This window comes from Trichosurus vulpecula, chromosome 4, assembly GCF_011100635.1.
Source record: "Trichosurus vulpecula isolate mTriVul1 chromosome 4, mTriVul1.pri, whole genome shotgun sequence".
In the NCBI taxonomy this organism is placed as follows: Eukaryota; Metazoa; Chordata; class Mammalia; order Diprotodontia; family Phalangeridae; genus Trichosurus; species Trichosurus vulpecula.
This window is the reverse complement of record NC_050576.1, coordinates 14,923,445-14,938,061: the sequence shown is the minus strand read 5'-3', so window position 1 is coordinate 14,938,061 and position 14,617 is coordinate 14,923,445. Positions and strand designations below refer to the sequence as shown.

Genomic DNA, 14,617 nt, shown 5'->3' with positions numbered 1-14,617 from the left:
AGGTCTTTTGACTCAGAGATTTTCCATGACAGCTCCCTGCTCTGTTTGTTTTCATCCACCAAAACCTTGTTAGTAACTCAGTCCTGTTATGCTAACCTCAAAGCAAATTCCGGTTTTAAAGAAAAGCACAGATTGACCCCAGATGTTCATCATTGCAAACAGAGCAGCAGATGACTGAATTCCTATGAAATGGCTCCAGGAGCATTCCCAGGCCTTGGAGTTTTTACTACAACATGGAGAGGTAGAGATAGTGCTGGGCTTGAAGGACAAAGACCCAAGTTGGAGTTTGGCTTCGCCGCTTACTAGGCATGTGACCTTGGGTGAATCACTCCCACCTCTGGGCCTCAGGCTCCTTCTCTGACCAGATGACTTCTCAGGTCTCTTCCAGCCCCAACACTCCATCACTCTGTTACCTGACCCAAGATGAACAATGGACAGTTCAATGAGTAGAGAGAGGGCAGTGCTTAAATCAGGAAGCCCTGGGTTCGAGTCCTGTTCTGGGACATATAGGCTGTGTGAGCCCAGACAGATTACTTTACCTCTCAGTATCCCAGATCACTCTCCAAGAGAGATCACAAAGTTAACGAGCAGTGACAATAGCGAGTATTTATACGGCACCTCGAGGTTTGCACAGCACGTTACCGATGTTAGGTTGTGGGATCCTCACAAACACCCTGGGAGGTAGGTGCTTTATTATGCCCATTTTAAATATGAGCTGACTGAGGCATGGAGTGATTAACTAGCTTTCCCAGGGTCTCATAGTTAGTGTCTGAGGCAGGTTTTGAGCTCAGTTCTCCAGTGCACTCTGGGGCCACCTAGTGGCTGATCAACACATGCTTACTAAGTTCCTACTCAGCGTCAGACACCATACTAGGCACTTGGAATACCGGTGCAATGAATGAGGTGGGAAGATGATATAAGTGCATGGTAGGAAGGTGGCTGGGATGAAACATGGTCAGGAGTGGGGTGGGGGGTGGGATGTGTAGTGGGCATCCACCCAGTAGGACAGCATGGCCCCAGGGGCAGGACTTCGAAAGTGGCTTCCATTGGTCTGGCTCAGAGATAAAGCATGGCTTATTTTTTTTTAACAGATGGGATTACATTGGTTTAGGGAACTCCCAACTCTGCCTCTTAGAGAATCCAGAGAAGTTCTTCACTTGCCCAGAATCCCACATTCAGTCCAGCACTTGAACCTAGGGCTTCCTGAGTCTGAGGGCATCCCCTCCATCCTCTATGCCCCTTGGCACATAGTGAATGCTTAAATGTTTGTTATTTGATTGAATTTATAGTCAACCAAGTCAAGATATTTGCTCAACTTTCTCCAGTAGCCAGGGTAGCTCAGAGGTCAGAGAAGAAGCAATAAATAGTTTGGGGGATGGGCAGGGACCCAGGGCTGAGCAACAGCAGGCCAGGAACCACAGAAAGACAGTTGAATGTCAGATCTGTGAGGATATGGATGGTTTCATTTTTACTTTGAATCTCACTTGCCCGGCCCAGTGCCAGACACACAGAAATACTTGTTGATCGATTGAGGGAGACTGGAGATTCAGGAGGAAATCCCAAGCCAGAAAGAATTGGACACTGATGTTCTCCTTGTATGTTTCACAGACCTATCTACGTCTCTACGGTCCGGCCCCAGTCAAAGCACATTGTTGTCATCATGGACCATGGTGCCTCAGTCACGGAAACCCAGCTTCAGATTGCCAAAGATGCAGCTCAGGTCATCCTCAATTCCATAGACGAACATGATAAGGTAATGATTCTCTCCATCCTTGTCTGCTGGGTCCTGGGGGTCCATCCAAAGGACATTCCGACTCTTGGAACTTAGCAGATGGGTTTTTAATTATTTGAATCCTTCTTTGGAGTAGCCCATGGAAAAAAAGATATTTTCCAACTCTTTAAGGATTGGATCTTAAACCCTGGCAGGACCTGGTTTGTGGGTCCAGCCTTGTGTTTAACACTATGCTCATGTTTCATGGTTGCTGTCCTACATGAAATAGTGACTCCCTCATGTTGTTGGTTGTACATGTGAGTATTAGGAGTTAGGGAAAGTGTGTGTGTGTGTGTGTGTGTGTGTGTGTGTGTGTGTGTGTGTGATTCCTGTGGCCACTTGCACCTTTGCTCCCAGATTAATCTGATGGGAGAAGCAGGGGTTGAGTTATTCTAACCTTCACCATAACACAGATATGCTTACCTAGAGCTCACCATGATTTATTAAAACCTAATGCTGCAGCTAGGTGTCCCAGTGAGTAAAGCACCAGCCCTGGAGTCAGGAGGATCTGGGTTCAAATTCAGCCTCAGACACTTGACACACTTACTTAGCTGTGTGACCTTGGACAAGTCACTTAACCCCAATTGCCTTGCCTTCCCCACTCCAAAACAAACAAACAAAAAAAAGTCACACACAAAAATCCTAATGCTGCATCAATCTCTGGGGCTCTGTTTCCTTTTCCGAATGACAGAATAACATCCCGACACAGACCTGGTGGATTTTTCTTTACATGAAACCCACTTGCTGGTTTTCTGTGACTTGTGTTAGTTATTTTTTAAAAATTGCGTATGAACTCTACACCAGTGACTCCCCTGGGAACAGAGGCCAAAGCCCCCTCTCCTGCCCCTCCCCAACTCTCACAATCCATTTCCAGTCAGACAGATTGGTGCCTCCAGCATTTCTTCAACGCTAGTTGTGAGTTTTTAAGATTTGCAGAAATGTCTCCATGGGCTTTGTCATGTCATGAGTTCTGGTATGTGCAAAATTTTATATAAATGGTGAGTTAATTCCATATGTTTGACTTGCTTCTTTTCTGCCAAGATCTCTGTGCTAACTGTGGCGGACACCGTGAGGACTTGCTCTCTCGATCAGTGCTACAAGACGTTCCTGTCTCCGGCCACCAGTGAGACAAAAAGGAAAATGTCTACCTTTGTCAGCAGCATCAAGTCGTCTGACAGCCCGACCCAGCATGCCGTGGGCTTCCAGAAGGCCTTCCAGCTGATCCGGAGCACCAACAATGGCACTCGTCTCCATGCCAGTAAGTTACTGCGTAACTGGACATGTGCTTGACTTCTATCGAAGAGATTTTGTAAAAATGAGATCCCTCAGAAGAGAAATCCAGGGTCTGCCCTTGATGGCCATCTTCAAGGCAGGCATGTCCCAGGTAGGGCGGGCAGCCCCTCCCTAGTTTTCCACATTTGTTGCTGGATGTGTGTCACATCACCCTTCTATTACTCTGAGTCAGACACATTATGATGGGCCTGAGATGAAATGGGCCTGCATCGCTTCCCAGGGCCTCAGTCAAATCCCTTTAATGCTGATTGTCAGCCTGGAAGCTCTTGGCCTGGACCTCGAATCACGCATGCGCCCAGAGAGATTAGCGAGAGTCCCTCCATCTGATCTTTCATCCCCCTCTCCAGCAGTTGCAGGCATGAATGTGAGATGATAAATACACAAAGGTGCGTGCGTTGAATTTTCACTTATTAGCGACCAGCTGGGATTCAGCTGTGTGGGCTGACTCAGGGAAGGGATATGTAAAACATGGGAGGGCACACCAACATGCCAGAAACACAGAAGGCTATTATTGTTGGAAAACCAATTTGGATGATTTCTTTAACAAAAGGAGGGGGATATTGAAGGGGATGTTGTGAGAAATACATGATCCTCCTATTGGGACAACCTGGGAGGAAGCGGCCATTAGCTCCTCACCTCTCACTGCTCCAGAGTGCACTAGGGCTGGGGCTTTGCCCAGGCTCCACTTGGGATGCAGAAAGGACAGAAGGCTCAAGTCAGAGGAATTTGCACTCATGCAAATCCTGCCTGCAATGCTTACTTCTTTTGAGGCCTTGGGCAAGTCAGCAAACCTCCTTGGGCCTCAGGTCCCTAATCTGAAAAATAAGGGTATTGGACGAGATAGTCTCTGAAGTCCCACCTGGCTCCTTTTCCAGGATTCTGTTATTAGTATGGTCTTCTTTTCTTGCTTGCTTTCTTTTCATGTCCCTCTTTCCTTCCTCCCTCCCTGCTTCCCTCCTTTCCTTCCTTCATTTCTCCCTCCTTCCTTTCCTTCTTTCCTTCTTCCTTCCCTTCCTCCTTTCCTTCCTCCCTCCCTCCTTTCCTCCTTCCTTCTCACCTTTCCTCCTTCCTTCCCTCCTTTTGTTCTTCCTCCCTGCCTCCCTCCTTTCCTTCTTCCTTTCTTCTACCTTTAAGAATTTATTAAACTCCTACCGTATTCAAGGCATCGTGCTAAGACATACAAAGGCAAAGCAATTCAAGCCCTCAAGAAGCTTGTAGTCTGCTGGGCAAAGGTTATGTCCTGATAAGCTGAGGCCCAGAGAGGCCATGACTTACCCTGAGGTCACACAGTGGGTTAGCAGCAAAGTCCACATGGGAATCTGGATCTATGCTTGTATGTTATTAGAGGCTACCTTCTTTTCCTCCTGGGTCTGAGGCCAGATTTGAACTCAGGAAGAGGAGGCTTCCTGACTCCAGGTCTGGCACTCTGTCCCCTGCACCACCTTGCTGCCCCATCTAGGCTATGGAGGTACCTCAAGACCATATCAAAGAAGAGTCAACTGAAGGAGCTTGGGATGATTAGCTTGTGAAAGGCTGAGAAAGAACATGATCTCTATTCTCAAATATTGGAAGAGTTTCCCCAGGATTTGAATGAATGGTCTATTTTGGCCCAGAGGGGAGAATAGGACTAAAATGAGTGAGAGGTATAGGAAGGTCAGTCACTAAGCACTTACTCAGTACCTACTAGGTGTCAGACACTGTGCTAAGCACTGGGGATAGAAAGAAAGATAGTCCCTGCTCTCAGGGAGCTGATGGGGAAGACAACATACAAACAGCCATGTACAAACAAGAAGTCTACAGAATAAAAATGGCAGTCACCAACAGAAGGAAGCCCCCAGAACTGAGGAGAAAGAGGAAGGGCTTCCTGTATAAGGGAAGGATTCTAGCTGGGACTTGAAGGAAGCCAGGAGATGGAAAAAAGGAGAGAGAGACTTCCAGGTGTGGGAGATAGCCAGGAAAATGCCTGTGGTGAGGACATGGCATGTTTTCTTTGAGGAACAGCAAGAACACCAGTGTCTCTGGATGACAGAGTCAGGGAGGAGGAGGGACGAAAGATGGAGGAGGTAGGTTCTAAAGGCCTTTGAACACCAGAGGATTTTATGTTTGATCCTGGAGGGGATAGGGAGCCCTTGGAGTGTGTCGATTAAGTAAACTGAAGACATGGTCAGACTGTGCTGTAGGAAGATCACTCTGAGAGCTGAGTGGAGGGCTGAAGTGGAGAGAGAAAGGAGACCAGGCAGGAAGCTATCACAGTAGCCCAGGTGTGAAGGCTTCCATCAGAATGGCGGCAGTGTCAGAGGAGAGAAGGGGACGTAGCAGAGAGGTGTTCAAAGGTGAAATGGACAGGCCTTGGCAACATATTGGATATGTGGGGTGAGAGACAATGAGGAGTCCAGGATGACACCTAGGTTGGGAGTACAGGGGACTGGGACGGGGAAGGGTTTAGAAGCAAAGACAATGAATTTGGTTTTGAACATCGAATTTAACATATTTACAAGAAATCCAGTTCGAGATGTCCAACAGACTTATTCGTACCTAGAACAGCCCCAAAATGCAATGGGCTGCATCTGGTGGTGATGAGTTCCCTTTCACTGCAATCGTTTGGACAGAGAGTACCCCAAGCATCCTGCAGACTGGCCTTATTCCTCAGGCTCAATAGACGGACCTTGATGACCTGGCACTTTTCTCTCCTGTGCACATGCACTCCCTCTCTACCCCATTTTTCTTCCTTTTCCCCCTCTCTCCACCCTCCTCTGTGGCTGTTGCTGCTGTTATTCAATCATTTCAGTCATGTCTGACTCTTTGTGACCCATTTAGGGTTTTCTTGGCAGAGATACTGGAGTGATTTGCCATTTTTTTCCCTGGCTCATTTTGCAGATGAGGAAACTGAGGTAAAGGGGGTTAAGTGACTTGTCCAGGGTCACACAGCTAGTAAGTGTATGAGGCAGAATTGGAGCTCAGCTCTTCCTGACTCCAGGCCCAGAGCACTGCCCACTGCACCACCCAGCTGGCTCATAGTCAATAGTTGCAGAGCATACATGCTCCTTATTCTTTATGAATCTGGGAAATGCCCTGAAAAAAATAAATGTGCTTGGCTGGTGACCAGATCTCTGGGTTTCATTTCAGCTTGGTGCAGGACTCTTGCTATGAGGGGGGTGGAAGGAGGGAGGGGAACAGCTCGCTTTCTAAACCCAGACCTGTTCCCTGGAGGCTTTTCCTCATCACTAGGAAATCTCTGCAGAGGAGCCTGAGTCCTTCATCTGATGTCAGCATCTGCGGTGCCATCAACAGGCCCCAAATGAAGGGCTGTGTCCTAATGGGATGCCCATCTCCCACTGGGGCCTTTTCTCCTGCTTTGCTCATGGGCTCACCATAGCACCAGCTTAAAGTGTTCTCTGCATTCCTGAGGTTCTCATATTAGCACCTTGGCAGGGCTCATTCGGTCAAGTTGGAATGTGGCAAAAGTCCATCCTGTTGGAGAGGGAGATGCCCCTTCCAAAGCCTGCGGGGCTGGTTCCCCATCAGAGACAGAGATGCTGTGGTCCAACAGTGAGAACACTGGATTAGAGGCAGAGGTCTTGGATTTTAATCCAGGGTCAGATTTCTACTGCAGCCTGCAGGATCTTGGACAGGTCACTCCCCCTCTCTGAACCTCAGCTTCCTCACCTCTAAGACAAAGAGTTTGGTCTTTAAGGTCCTTTCTGGCTATAGAAGGATGCACCTATTAATCTCCAAGAGATGGTAAAGATCCTCTTGCTACAACAAAGCTTCATGTGGTCTCCCTGGGATCAAAGTTGGTGTGCATGAGGGGATTAATCACATTTCAGAATTTGTTTTAACTATTCCTCAGCCAGAAAATTTCAGGAGGAATGAAAAGGCAGAAACCTTTTGTGTTTAAAGATTTCCTTGCACCAAATCTGACAAAGTGACCACATGTCTTAATGGATGAGGCATTGAATTCATTTTAAAAGACCTGGGTGTGAATCTTGCTTTATATTCTCACTAGCTCTGTGACCATGGGCAGGTAGTCTTCACCTGCTTTGCTGTTCCTATGAAGGTCAAAGGAGAGTGTATATGTCAAACAATAGGTTGGTTTGGCTGTCCCTCATCAAAATATCTTCACAACACTGAAGACCAATTGAAACCAATAATTGAGTAGGCTTTAAAAAAAAAGCAGGTGAGCTCAAAAAATGTGGAATTTTCCAAATAAGAATCATCCCAGGGGATTCTTCAGCCTTGTTAAGGTAAGCTTAGCAGGAGGAAGGGAGGCCTGAACTGCTTCAGTAACAGGAAGAACATGAGAAAGCGAGCTCAGAGGTCAGGAAGCAGACACAATCTCTAAACTCATTTGGTTATACTTGGCAGAGAAGCTAGAAAGAAACTGGGACAGAGAGTGGTTTCCTTCTAGGAAGAAACTGAGGAACAGGGATGTCAGGCAGTTGATAAACATTTATTAAGCTCCTACTTCTGTGCTAAATGTTAGGGATAAAAAAGAGAAGAAAGACAATCCTTTACATTCAAGGAGTTTATTATCTAATGGGGAAAGATAACACATAGAAGGAAGCTTAAAGGTGGAAGGAGAGGTCCCCAGCATGGAAGCCTGATGGTCAAGTGCAGAGGAGTGCAGCTAGATGGAGAATGAAGAGATGGCTAGCCTGAGTGCCCTCCTTAAATGGAGGTTTGAGGAAGTGCTCTCCATCCCCAGCCTCTCCAATCAAAAGGAGAGCCTCAGGGGCAAGAGGGTGCTGATGAGCTGAGTTCCAGGGCTTAAGTAGTCTTGCAGGATGATGAGGTTCCTGACCATGATGGAGAGGTCCATACAGGTTTCCATCAAGGAGGGAACTGAGACACAGAAGAACTGAGTGGCCTGACCAGAATCACAGAACTAGCAAGTGCTGGAGCTGTGTTTCAAAATCATGTCTTTAGAAGTGAAAACCAGAGTTCTCTTGACTCCACTCTGTTGCCTCTAATAGTTGGCAGCCTGTTAGTGAAGGAATAAAGAGAACTATTTACAATAGCACAAATTCTATTAGCTATTAAGCAATCAGAGCCCAACATCCTAGTTGGAAGTATTCAGTGGAGCCTTTAACCCTCCAATGATCCTGTCTGAAACATAACACTAAGTGATCATCATCAGAGCTGGAAGGAACCTCAAAGGCCAACCAGTGCAACCTGGACCTGAACAAAATCCAAAGCAAGGCATCCTGACATGGCAGCATGCCTGCAGACCTCTAGTGAAAGAGAACTCATTGACTCCTAAGTCACATATATCATTTCACTTAGGATAGCTCTAAATATTAGAAAGTTCCCTCTAGATCAGTCTGGAATCTGGTGGGGTTTTTTGCTCCTTTTTTCATCTAAATATGTCTTCTTCATTTAATCAGTAATTTTAATGACCCTAAGTCACTGAGAAAATTTTAAATTATGTTGAAATCTGTTGAAGAAGGCAGGGAAGCATGGGATGCATTTTAGAAAGACTTCATTAAAACTAGTCTAAATGTAGTGAAGCAGTGTGCCCCAAAAGTCAGCTTTGGCTAACTGGAAAATTCACTTATTTAAAGCATTCCCTGAAGATCCATGTGTGAGGACCATTAGACCAAAAAGGAAGATGGGGTCAATGTATAAGAAATTTTCATAAAGGTCATTAAAGGAATGGGAAATATTTATTCTGGAAAAGAGAAGACTGAGGGAGGGAGGAAGTGAAGGCTCTTTTCACATGTATAAAGAGCTATCCAGTGGGAACAGGATTAGAATTTTTTGTTTTGGCCTTCAGAGCAAAGATCCAAAGGTAATGGGTGGAAGTTCTCAAGAGGCAGATTTAGGCTTAGTATCAGGAAAAAAAAAAAAAACTTCCAAATAATTGGAGCTGACCAACAGTAAATGGACTGCTTTATCAAGTGGTGGTTTTCTTGGAGGTCTTCAAGCAGAAACTGAATGACTATTCACCAGATATGTAGTAGTGGGGATTCCTTTATGGTTGAGCTAGATGGCTAACAAACAAGGTCCTTTCCAACTCTTGAATACCATGATTGCATAAGTATGGAAATAACAAATGATAGGATAATAGTTCATAATATTATCAATCTTGAGCTGGAAAGGAGATCATAAACCATTGAGTTCAACCCCCTCATTTTACAGATGAGGCAACTGAGACCTGTGGAGGTAAGGTGACTTATCCAAGGTCACACAGGGAGTATGTGGCAGAGGTGAGATTTGAATCCAGGTCAGCTGACCCCAAGTCCACTGTTTTTTCCACTTTGAGGAAACTGAAGCACACAGGAAACTGTGGCACATGATTTGCCACAGAAAGTATCTGATTGATGTAGAATTTGAATCTAACCCTTCCTGACTCTGAATCTAGTTCTCTACCAGAGGGAGGTTTGAGTGACAGGCTCTTAAGTGAATGGAAATGTGACATCTGATTTGTATGTCTTTGTTTAGACACAGACATGGTCATCATTTACCTGTCAGCGGGAATTACATCAAAGGAGTCCTCGGAAGAAGACAAAAAGGCAACACTTTGTGTCATCAACGAGGAAAACAGCTTTCTTAACAACTCAGTCATGATCCTCACCTATGCCCTCATGAACGGTATGTGACATTGTCCAGAGTTTTCCCTCTTTAGATGAAAGTTCTGACCCACTTTTAGAGCTGAGCCAGGACTGTGCTTATCTGGCTGCCTTTGAAGGAAACCAAGTGAGTTCTTCACCCAAAAAAATCCCCTCCCATTTTACAATTGTCCATGATGTTGCCTGCCCACATGTTCTTCAAATATGCATCCCTAGAGCCTAGCACAGTGCCTGGCACTTAGTATGTGCTTAATAAAGCACCTACTAATGATGGATTCATTGATCTTGATGATTGATTGGATGTTGCTACCAGAATTCTCCTTTTGCCTACTAAATCCTGCCATGTACACATTCACCGTATTATTGGGGGCGAGAGGGAAGACCGATTTGGAATTAGAAGACCAGGAATTGGATTGTGCCATTACATGTTGTTGCCTGTGTGACCTGACACCTCACTGACCCTGTCTAAGCATCTCTTACCTCATATGTAAAATGAGAGAGTTGACTGGATATTCTCTATTGCCCATTCCAGCTCTAAATTTGGACATGGAAATCATCATTTATTTCCTGTAGTACTTTGGGTCAGATCGGTACTCTTCACCATTGAATGCTTTGGTCTCTCCTGTCATGTCCTGTCTCTATTCTACCCTGCTTACTTTTCTTCCATCATCCATCTCAGAGCTCTCTTTCCCCCATACATATAACAAGCTCCATCATACTAGAACAACATTGCTTTTGTTCATCCTTCATTCTTGAGGAAGACCAATGGCTTCACAAGGTTGATGTCTTGACATGTGCACAAATTGGATTTAAGTGAGGCAGAGCTAAAAGGCATTGCCTGCTTTTTCCATTGGCATCCATTCAGTACTGAGAGACTGAGAAGAAGGCCTCCCCCTGGGCCTTTGGATGGACTCTCTGAGTAGGAGTGATGCCTTCTCATCCTAGGCAAGTTGTTCCCAGGTCCTTCTATCAGTTGGAATTCCCATGCTGATGAGATCATAACTTTACCAACGTGAGCCACAGGGCCAAATCCCTTATTAGTTGATGAAAGAAATAAAAAGGGAGATTTAGCTTCTGTATTGCATCTTGGCATCTTTGTCCATAAACTTCTGCATACAACTTCTAAGCAGGGTATTCCAAAAGTCTTAGTGGAGTCTTAAGCATTATAGGATTAGCCTTAAGAAGTTATAATGATACCTGACATTAATAAAAAGCTTTGAGATTTGTAAAGTACCTTATATCCATTATAGTGGTTGATCCCCATAGTAACCCTGTGAGCTAGGTACCACAGGATATCACTCCCAGTTTACAGATGAGAACACTGAGGGTCTATAATGCAAAAGAATTTACCTGAAACCACACAACAAGTAAGTGTCAGAGGTGGAATTTAAACCCTGATTTCTCTTGATTCCATGACCAGAATTCTTTCCCTTATACTAGTCTGTCTCTGTAGAATGTCTATCCAAAAAACCCAAATAAATCCACTGCCAGTTTCTCACTTGCCATTGAAATCATTAAGGAGATTAGGCAAAATCTTTGTTTAAAATCATTTGTCAAATCTCACTAGTGACTCCAGTAATTTGAATATGTTTACAGTGGTACCGTATGTGAACAGTTCCTAATGCTTTGACCATGTTCCAACAATAGCAAACTTTAAAAAAAAATAAGAAAGAAACTTTATTAAATTTCGTTCTGTACTATAGATTGCAGATGTTTGCAGAACAATGAGGCTCAGTATACCTAAATCCTTCCCAGAGTTCTAAAAACCCTGTAAACTTAAAAGACACATGCCGCATAAATCACATTCAGTATTCTCCTCCCTGTGCCAAGGGGGAAAAATCATTTTTCATTGGAATGTCCCAAAAGAAGCAGTTTCTGGTCATTCCTCAAGGCAATACTGTATATATTTTCTGTTTAATTACTGTAGATTTTTTAAAATTAAAGCAATGGGGAAAAGAAATGAAAATGAAAGCTTCTATAATAATAATAATATAGAAGATATGATAACTTAGTTTCCAGTCTGCCTTGATAGGAGTTTTCACAACAGGAGCTCCCTACACTAAGGTATTCCCAGGTCTGGAAATGATAATAATGGTGGTGATGATATAGAATCATGGAGTGGGAAGAGATCTCTCAGGCATTTAAGTACAACCCACACTTGAAAAGGAATCCTCTCTACTACATTCCCAACAAATGGCTATTCCTCCTTTACTCAAAGGCCTCCAGTGAGGGGGGACCCATTATATCAGGCCTCTTTCTTCTTTTGTTCATTTTTTTTCTGCCCTCTGAGGTCAAACAGGAGAAGCAGAACCCCAGTTGTTCATGATGGACTTTAAGATACTTAAAGGCCTCCTGTTCCTCTCCCTGCATCCCAGTCATCTCTTCCCCAGGCTAAAGAGCCCCAATTCCTCCACCTCCTCCTGCTGTGGCCTCAGAGGCTTTCCCAATGCTGATTGCCTTCCTCTGGATATACACTAGCTTCTTTCACTGTAGTGTTAGGAAGTGAACACGGTACCAGATGGGGCCTGATTGGGGTACAGGGGCACTATTGACTCCTAAAGCCTAGCAGCTGTATCTCTCTTAATGTAGCCCAAGATCCACGGAGTTCTGGGGCAGCCATGTTATGCTTCTGACTCATACTGAGCTGACAGTTCACCAAAAAAAACCCCACTCTCTTTTAGACAAATTGGTGTCTAACTAGGCCTCCCCTATCTTGAACTTATAAAATTGATTACATTTTTAATCCATGTATAAGAATACATATATGTATGTGTGTATGTATGTATATATGTATGTATGTATACACACACACACACACCCCTATTAAATGTCATATTATTCAATACATCCCAATGCTTAAGCCTACCAGATTTTTTTGGAATCTTGATTTTTCCATGGAAGATATTAACTGTCATCTCACCTTCATGTCATTGATAAGGAAGCTGTCTGCATGCCCATGCCCCACATGCAGGTATCACTCAACAGATATTTGGTGATTGACCCATTGTTCACTCCAACCTTCAGAAATTGATCAAACGTTATACAACAGAACCAAGTACCAATCCCTGAAGCGCTCCACTGGAGACCTCCTTCTACGTGGACATTATACCATCATGACTCCTTGTCTTTCACCTAACTACAAATCCATCTAATTGTACTATTGACCAGCTCACATCTCTCCATCTTTTCTGTAAAACTAGCATAAGAGGTTTTACCAATTTTTTGTTAGAAATCTGAGTAAACTATACATACAGAATTCAGTCAATATCTCAATTGAGAGAGAAGGGAGTGAGAAGGAAGGAAAGATGATACACCATCTCGAAGATGGTAGAGAAGGGATGAAACTTATGTGATAATTTTGTTGTATATTTGAAAGGAATAGCAAGTTGTACATAATAGACTTGCAGTTTCATATGCAATCATATTTTTTATTGTACTATGTTATAGAAATACTTGTTTTATTCCATAAATTAAAAATAAAATTAATTTTAAAAATGAGAAGAAGAAAGAAAAAGAAAAGAAGAGACAAGAAAAGACAGAGGTTCTAATTCCATCCCATGACTCATCCTGATAGGGTCATGGGACCCTATCAAGTCACCTAATCTCCCAGGGCTTTAGCCAACTCTCCAAGAGGGTAAGTCACAGAGCAGACACTCCTCTGCATTAATGGAGGGAGTTTCTCCATGTGGGAGTTGCCTATACTCATAAAATCACAGGTCCAGTTCCTATCCTTTTCCCTATCAAGAAGAAAAAGAAAAGAAAAGAAATACAGTGAGCCTGTCAAATGACCTGTTGTTGAATAAATTACCCTGGCTCTCTGGAATCACAGTTTCTTTTAGATATTCACCAAGCATCTCTTTAACAATACACTCTAGAATTTTACCAGAAATTGAAATCAAACTTACTGCCTAAAGTGTATAGATGCTGCTCTCTTCTTCCCCGCCCCCCCCCTTTTTTTTTAAATGAAATTTATTTATTTAACATATTTGGTTTTCAGCATTGATTTTCACAACATTTTGAATTACAAATTTTCTCCCCATTTCTACCCTCCCCCCACTCCAAGATGGCTTATATTCTGGTTGCCCTGTTCCCCAGTCAGCCCTCCCCTCTATCACCCCCCTCCCCTCTCATCCCCTTTTCCCTTCCTTTCTTGTAGGGCAAGATAAATTTCTACGCCCCATTGCCTGTGTATCTAAAAAAATTTAGGATAAAATGTACTCATCTCCAGTCTGACTGTATAGAATTTTTTTCATTATAGATGATTCTCTAACTCATGGTGGAAAATGCTATCCATCCAAAGAACTATGAAGTCTGAATGCAGATAAAAGCACACTATTTTCACTATTTTTTTCTTTTTTGTGGGTTTTCTCTTTTGTTTTGATTCTTCTTTTACAATGTGACTAATGTGGAAATATGTTTCAAATGATTGTACATGTATAGCCTATATCAGATTGCTTGCCATCTTAAGGCGGAGAGAGGGGAGGGAGGGAGAAAAAAAGTGGAACTGAAAATCTGATAGAAGTGAGTGTCGAAAACTAATAAATGAATGAATGAATGAGCAAATAAATAAACAAACAAACAAATAAATAAATGTACGTTAGCTGATTCTCTGGAATATAGAAGAATCTTCCATTCAAACAGTGATGATTGTGACTCAACAATCTGATGGGCCTGTTCTTTCAATAACTGAAGCTACAGTTCATTCATACCTGCTGACCTGAATTCATCAAAGGCAGTTAAATGGTCTCTGACTCTCCTCTTACTTGTCTTGGGTGTGTTGATGTTTCCTTGGCAGACACAACAGAATTAAAATAAGCTGTGAGTAGTGTGGTTTCTCTATTGCCCCCTCTACACACCAAGCAGTACCCCCCCTCCCTTTTTCAGTCCTTAGTCTCACCTCCCTCTGAGTTTCAACTCAGCAAAACCTAATCTTAGGGTACCATGCCATCAATCAAGAAGAATTCATTAAACATCTGCTATGCAC

The 14,617-nt window shown here is 43.6% G+C and overlaps 1 protein-coding gene across 1 annotated transcript in view; it reads left to right on the top strand.

Moving 5' to 3' along the window:
• Window positions 1-14,617, top strand: part of CACHD1 (cache domain containing 1) — a 141,463-nt gene that overhangs the window by 66,364 nt on the left and 60,482 nt on the right. Inside the window, exons 5-7 of the mRNA XM_036757767.1 lie at window positions 1,609-1,753; window positions 2,813-3,029; window positions 9,506-9,655. Of these exons, the coding sequence (XP_036613662.1) occupies window positions 1,609-1,753; window positions 2,813-3,029; window positions 9,506-9,655 (512 nt within the window). The remainder of the gene's footprint in view (window positions 1-1,608; window positions 1,754-2,812; window positions 3,030-9,505; window positions 9,656-14,617) is intronic.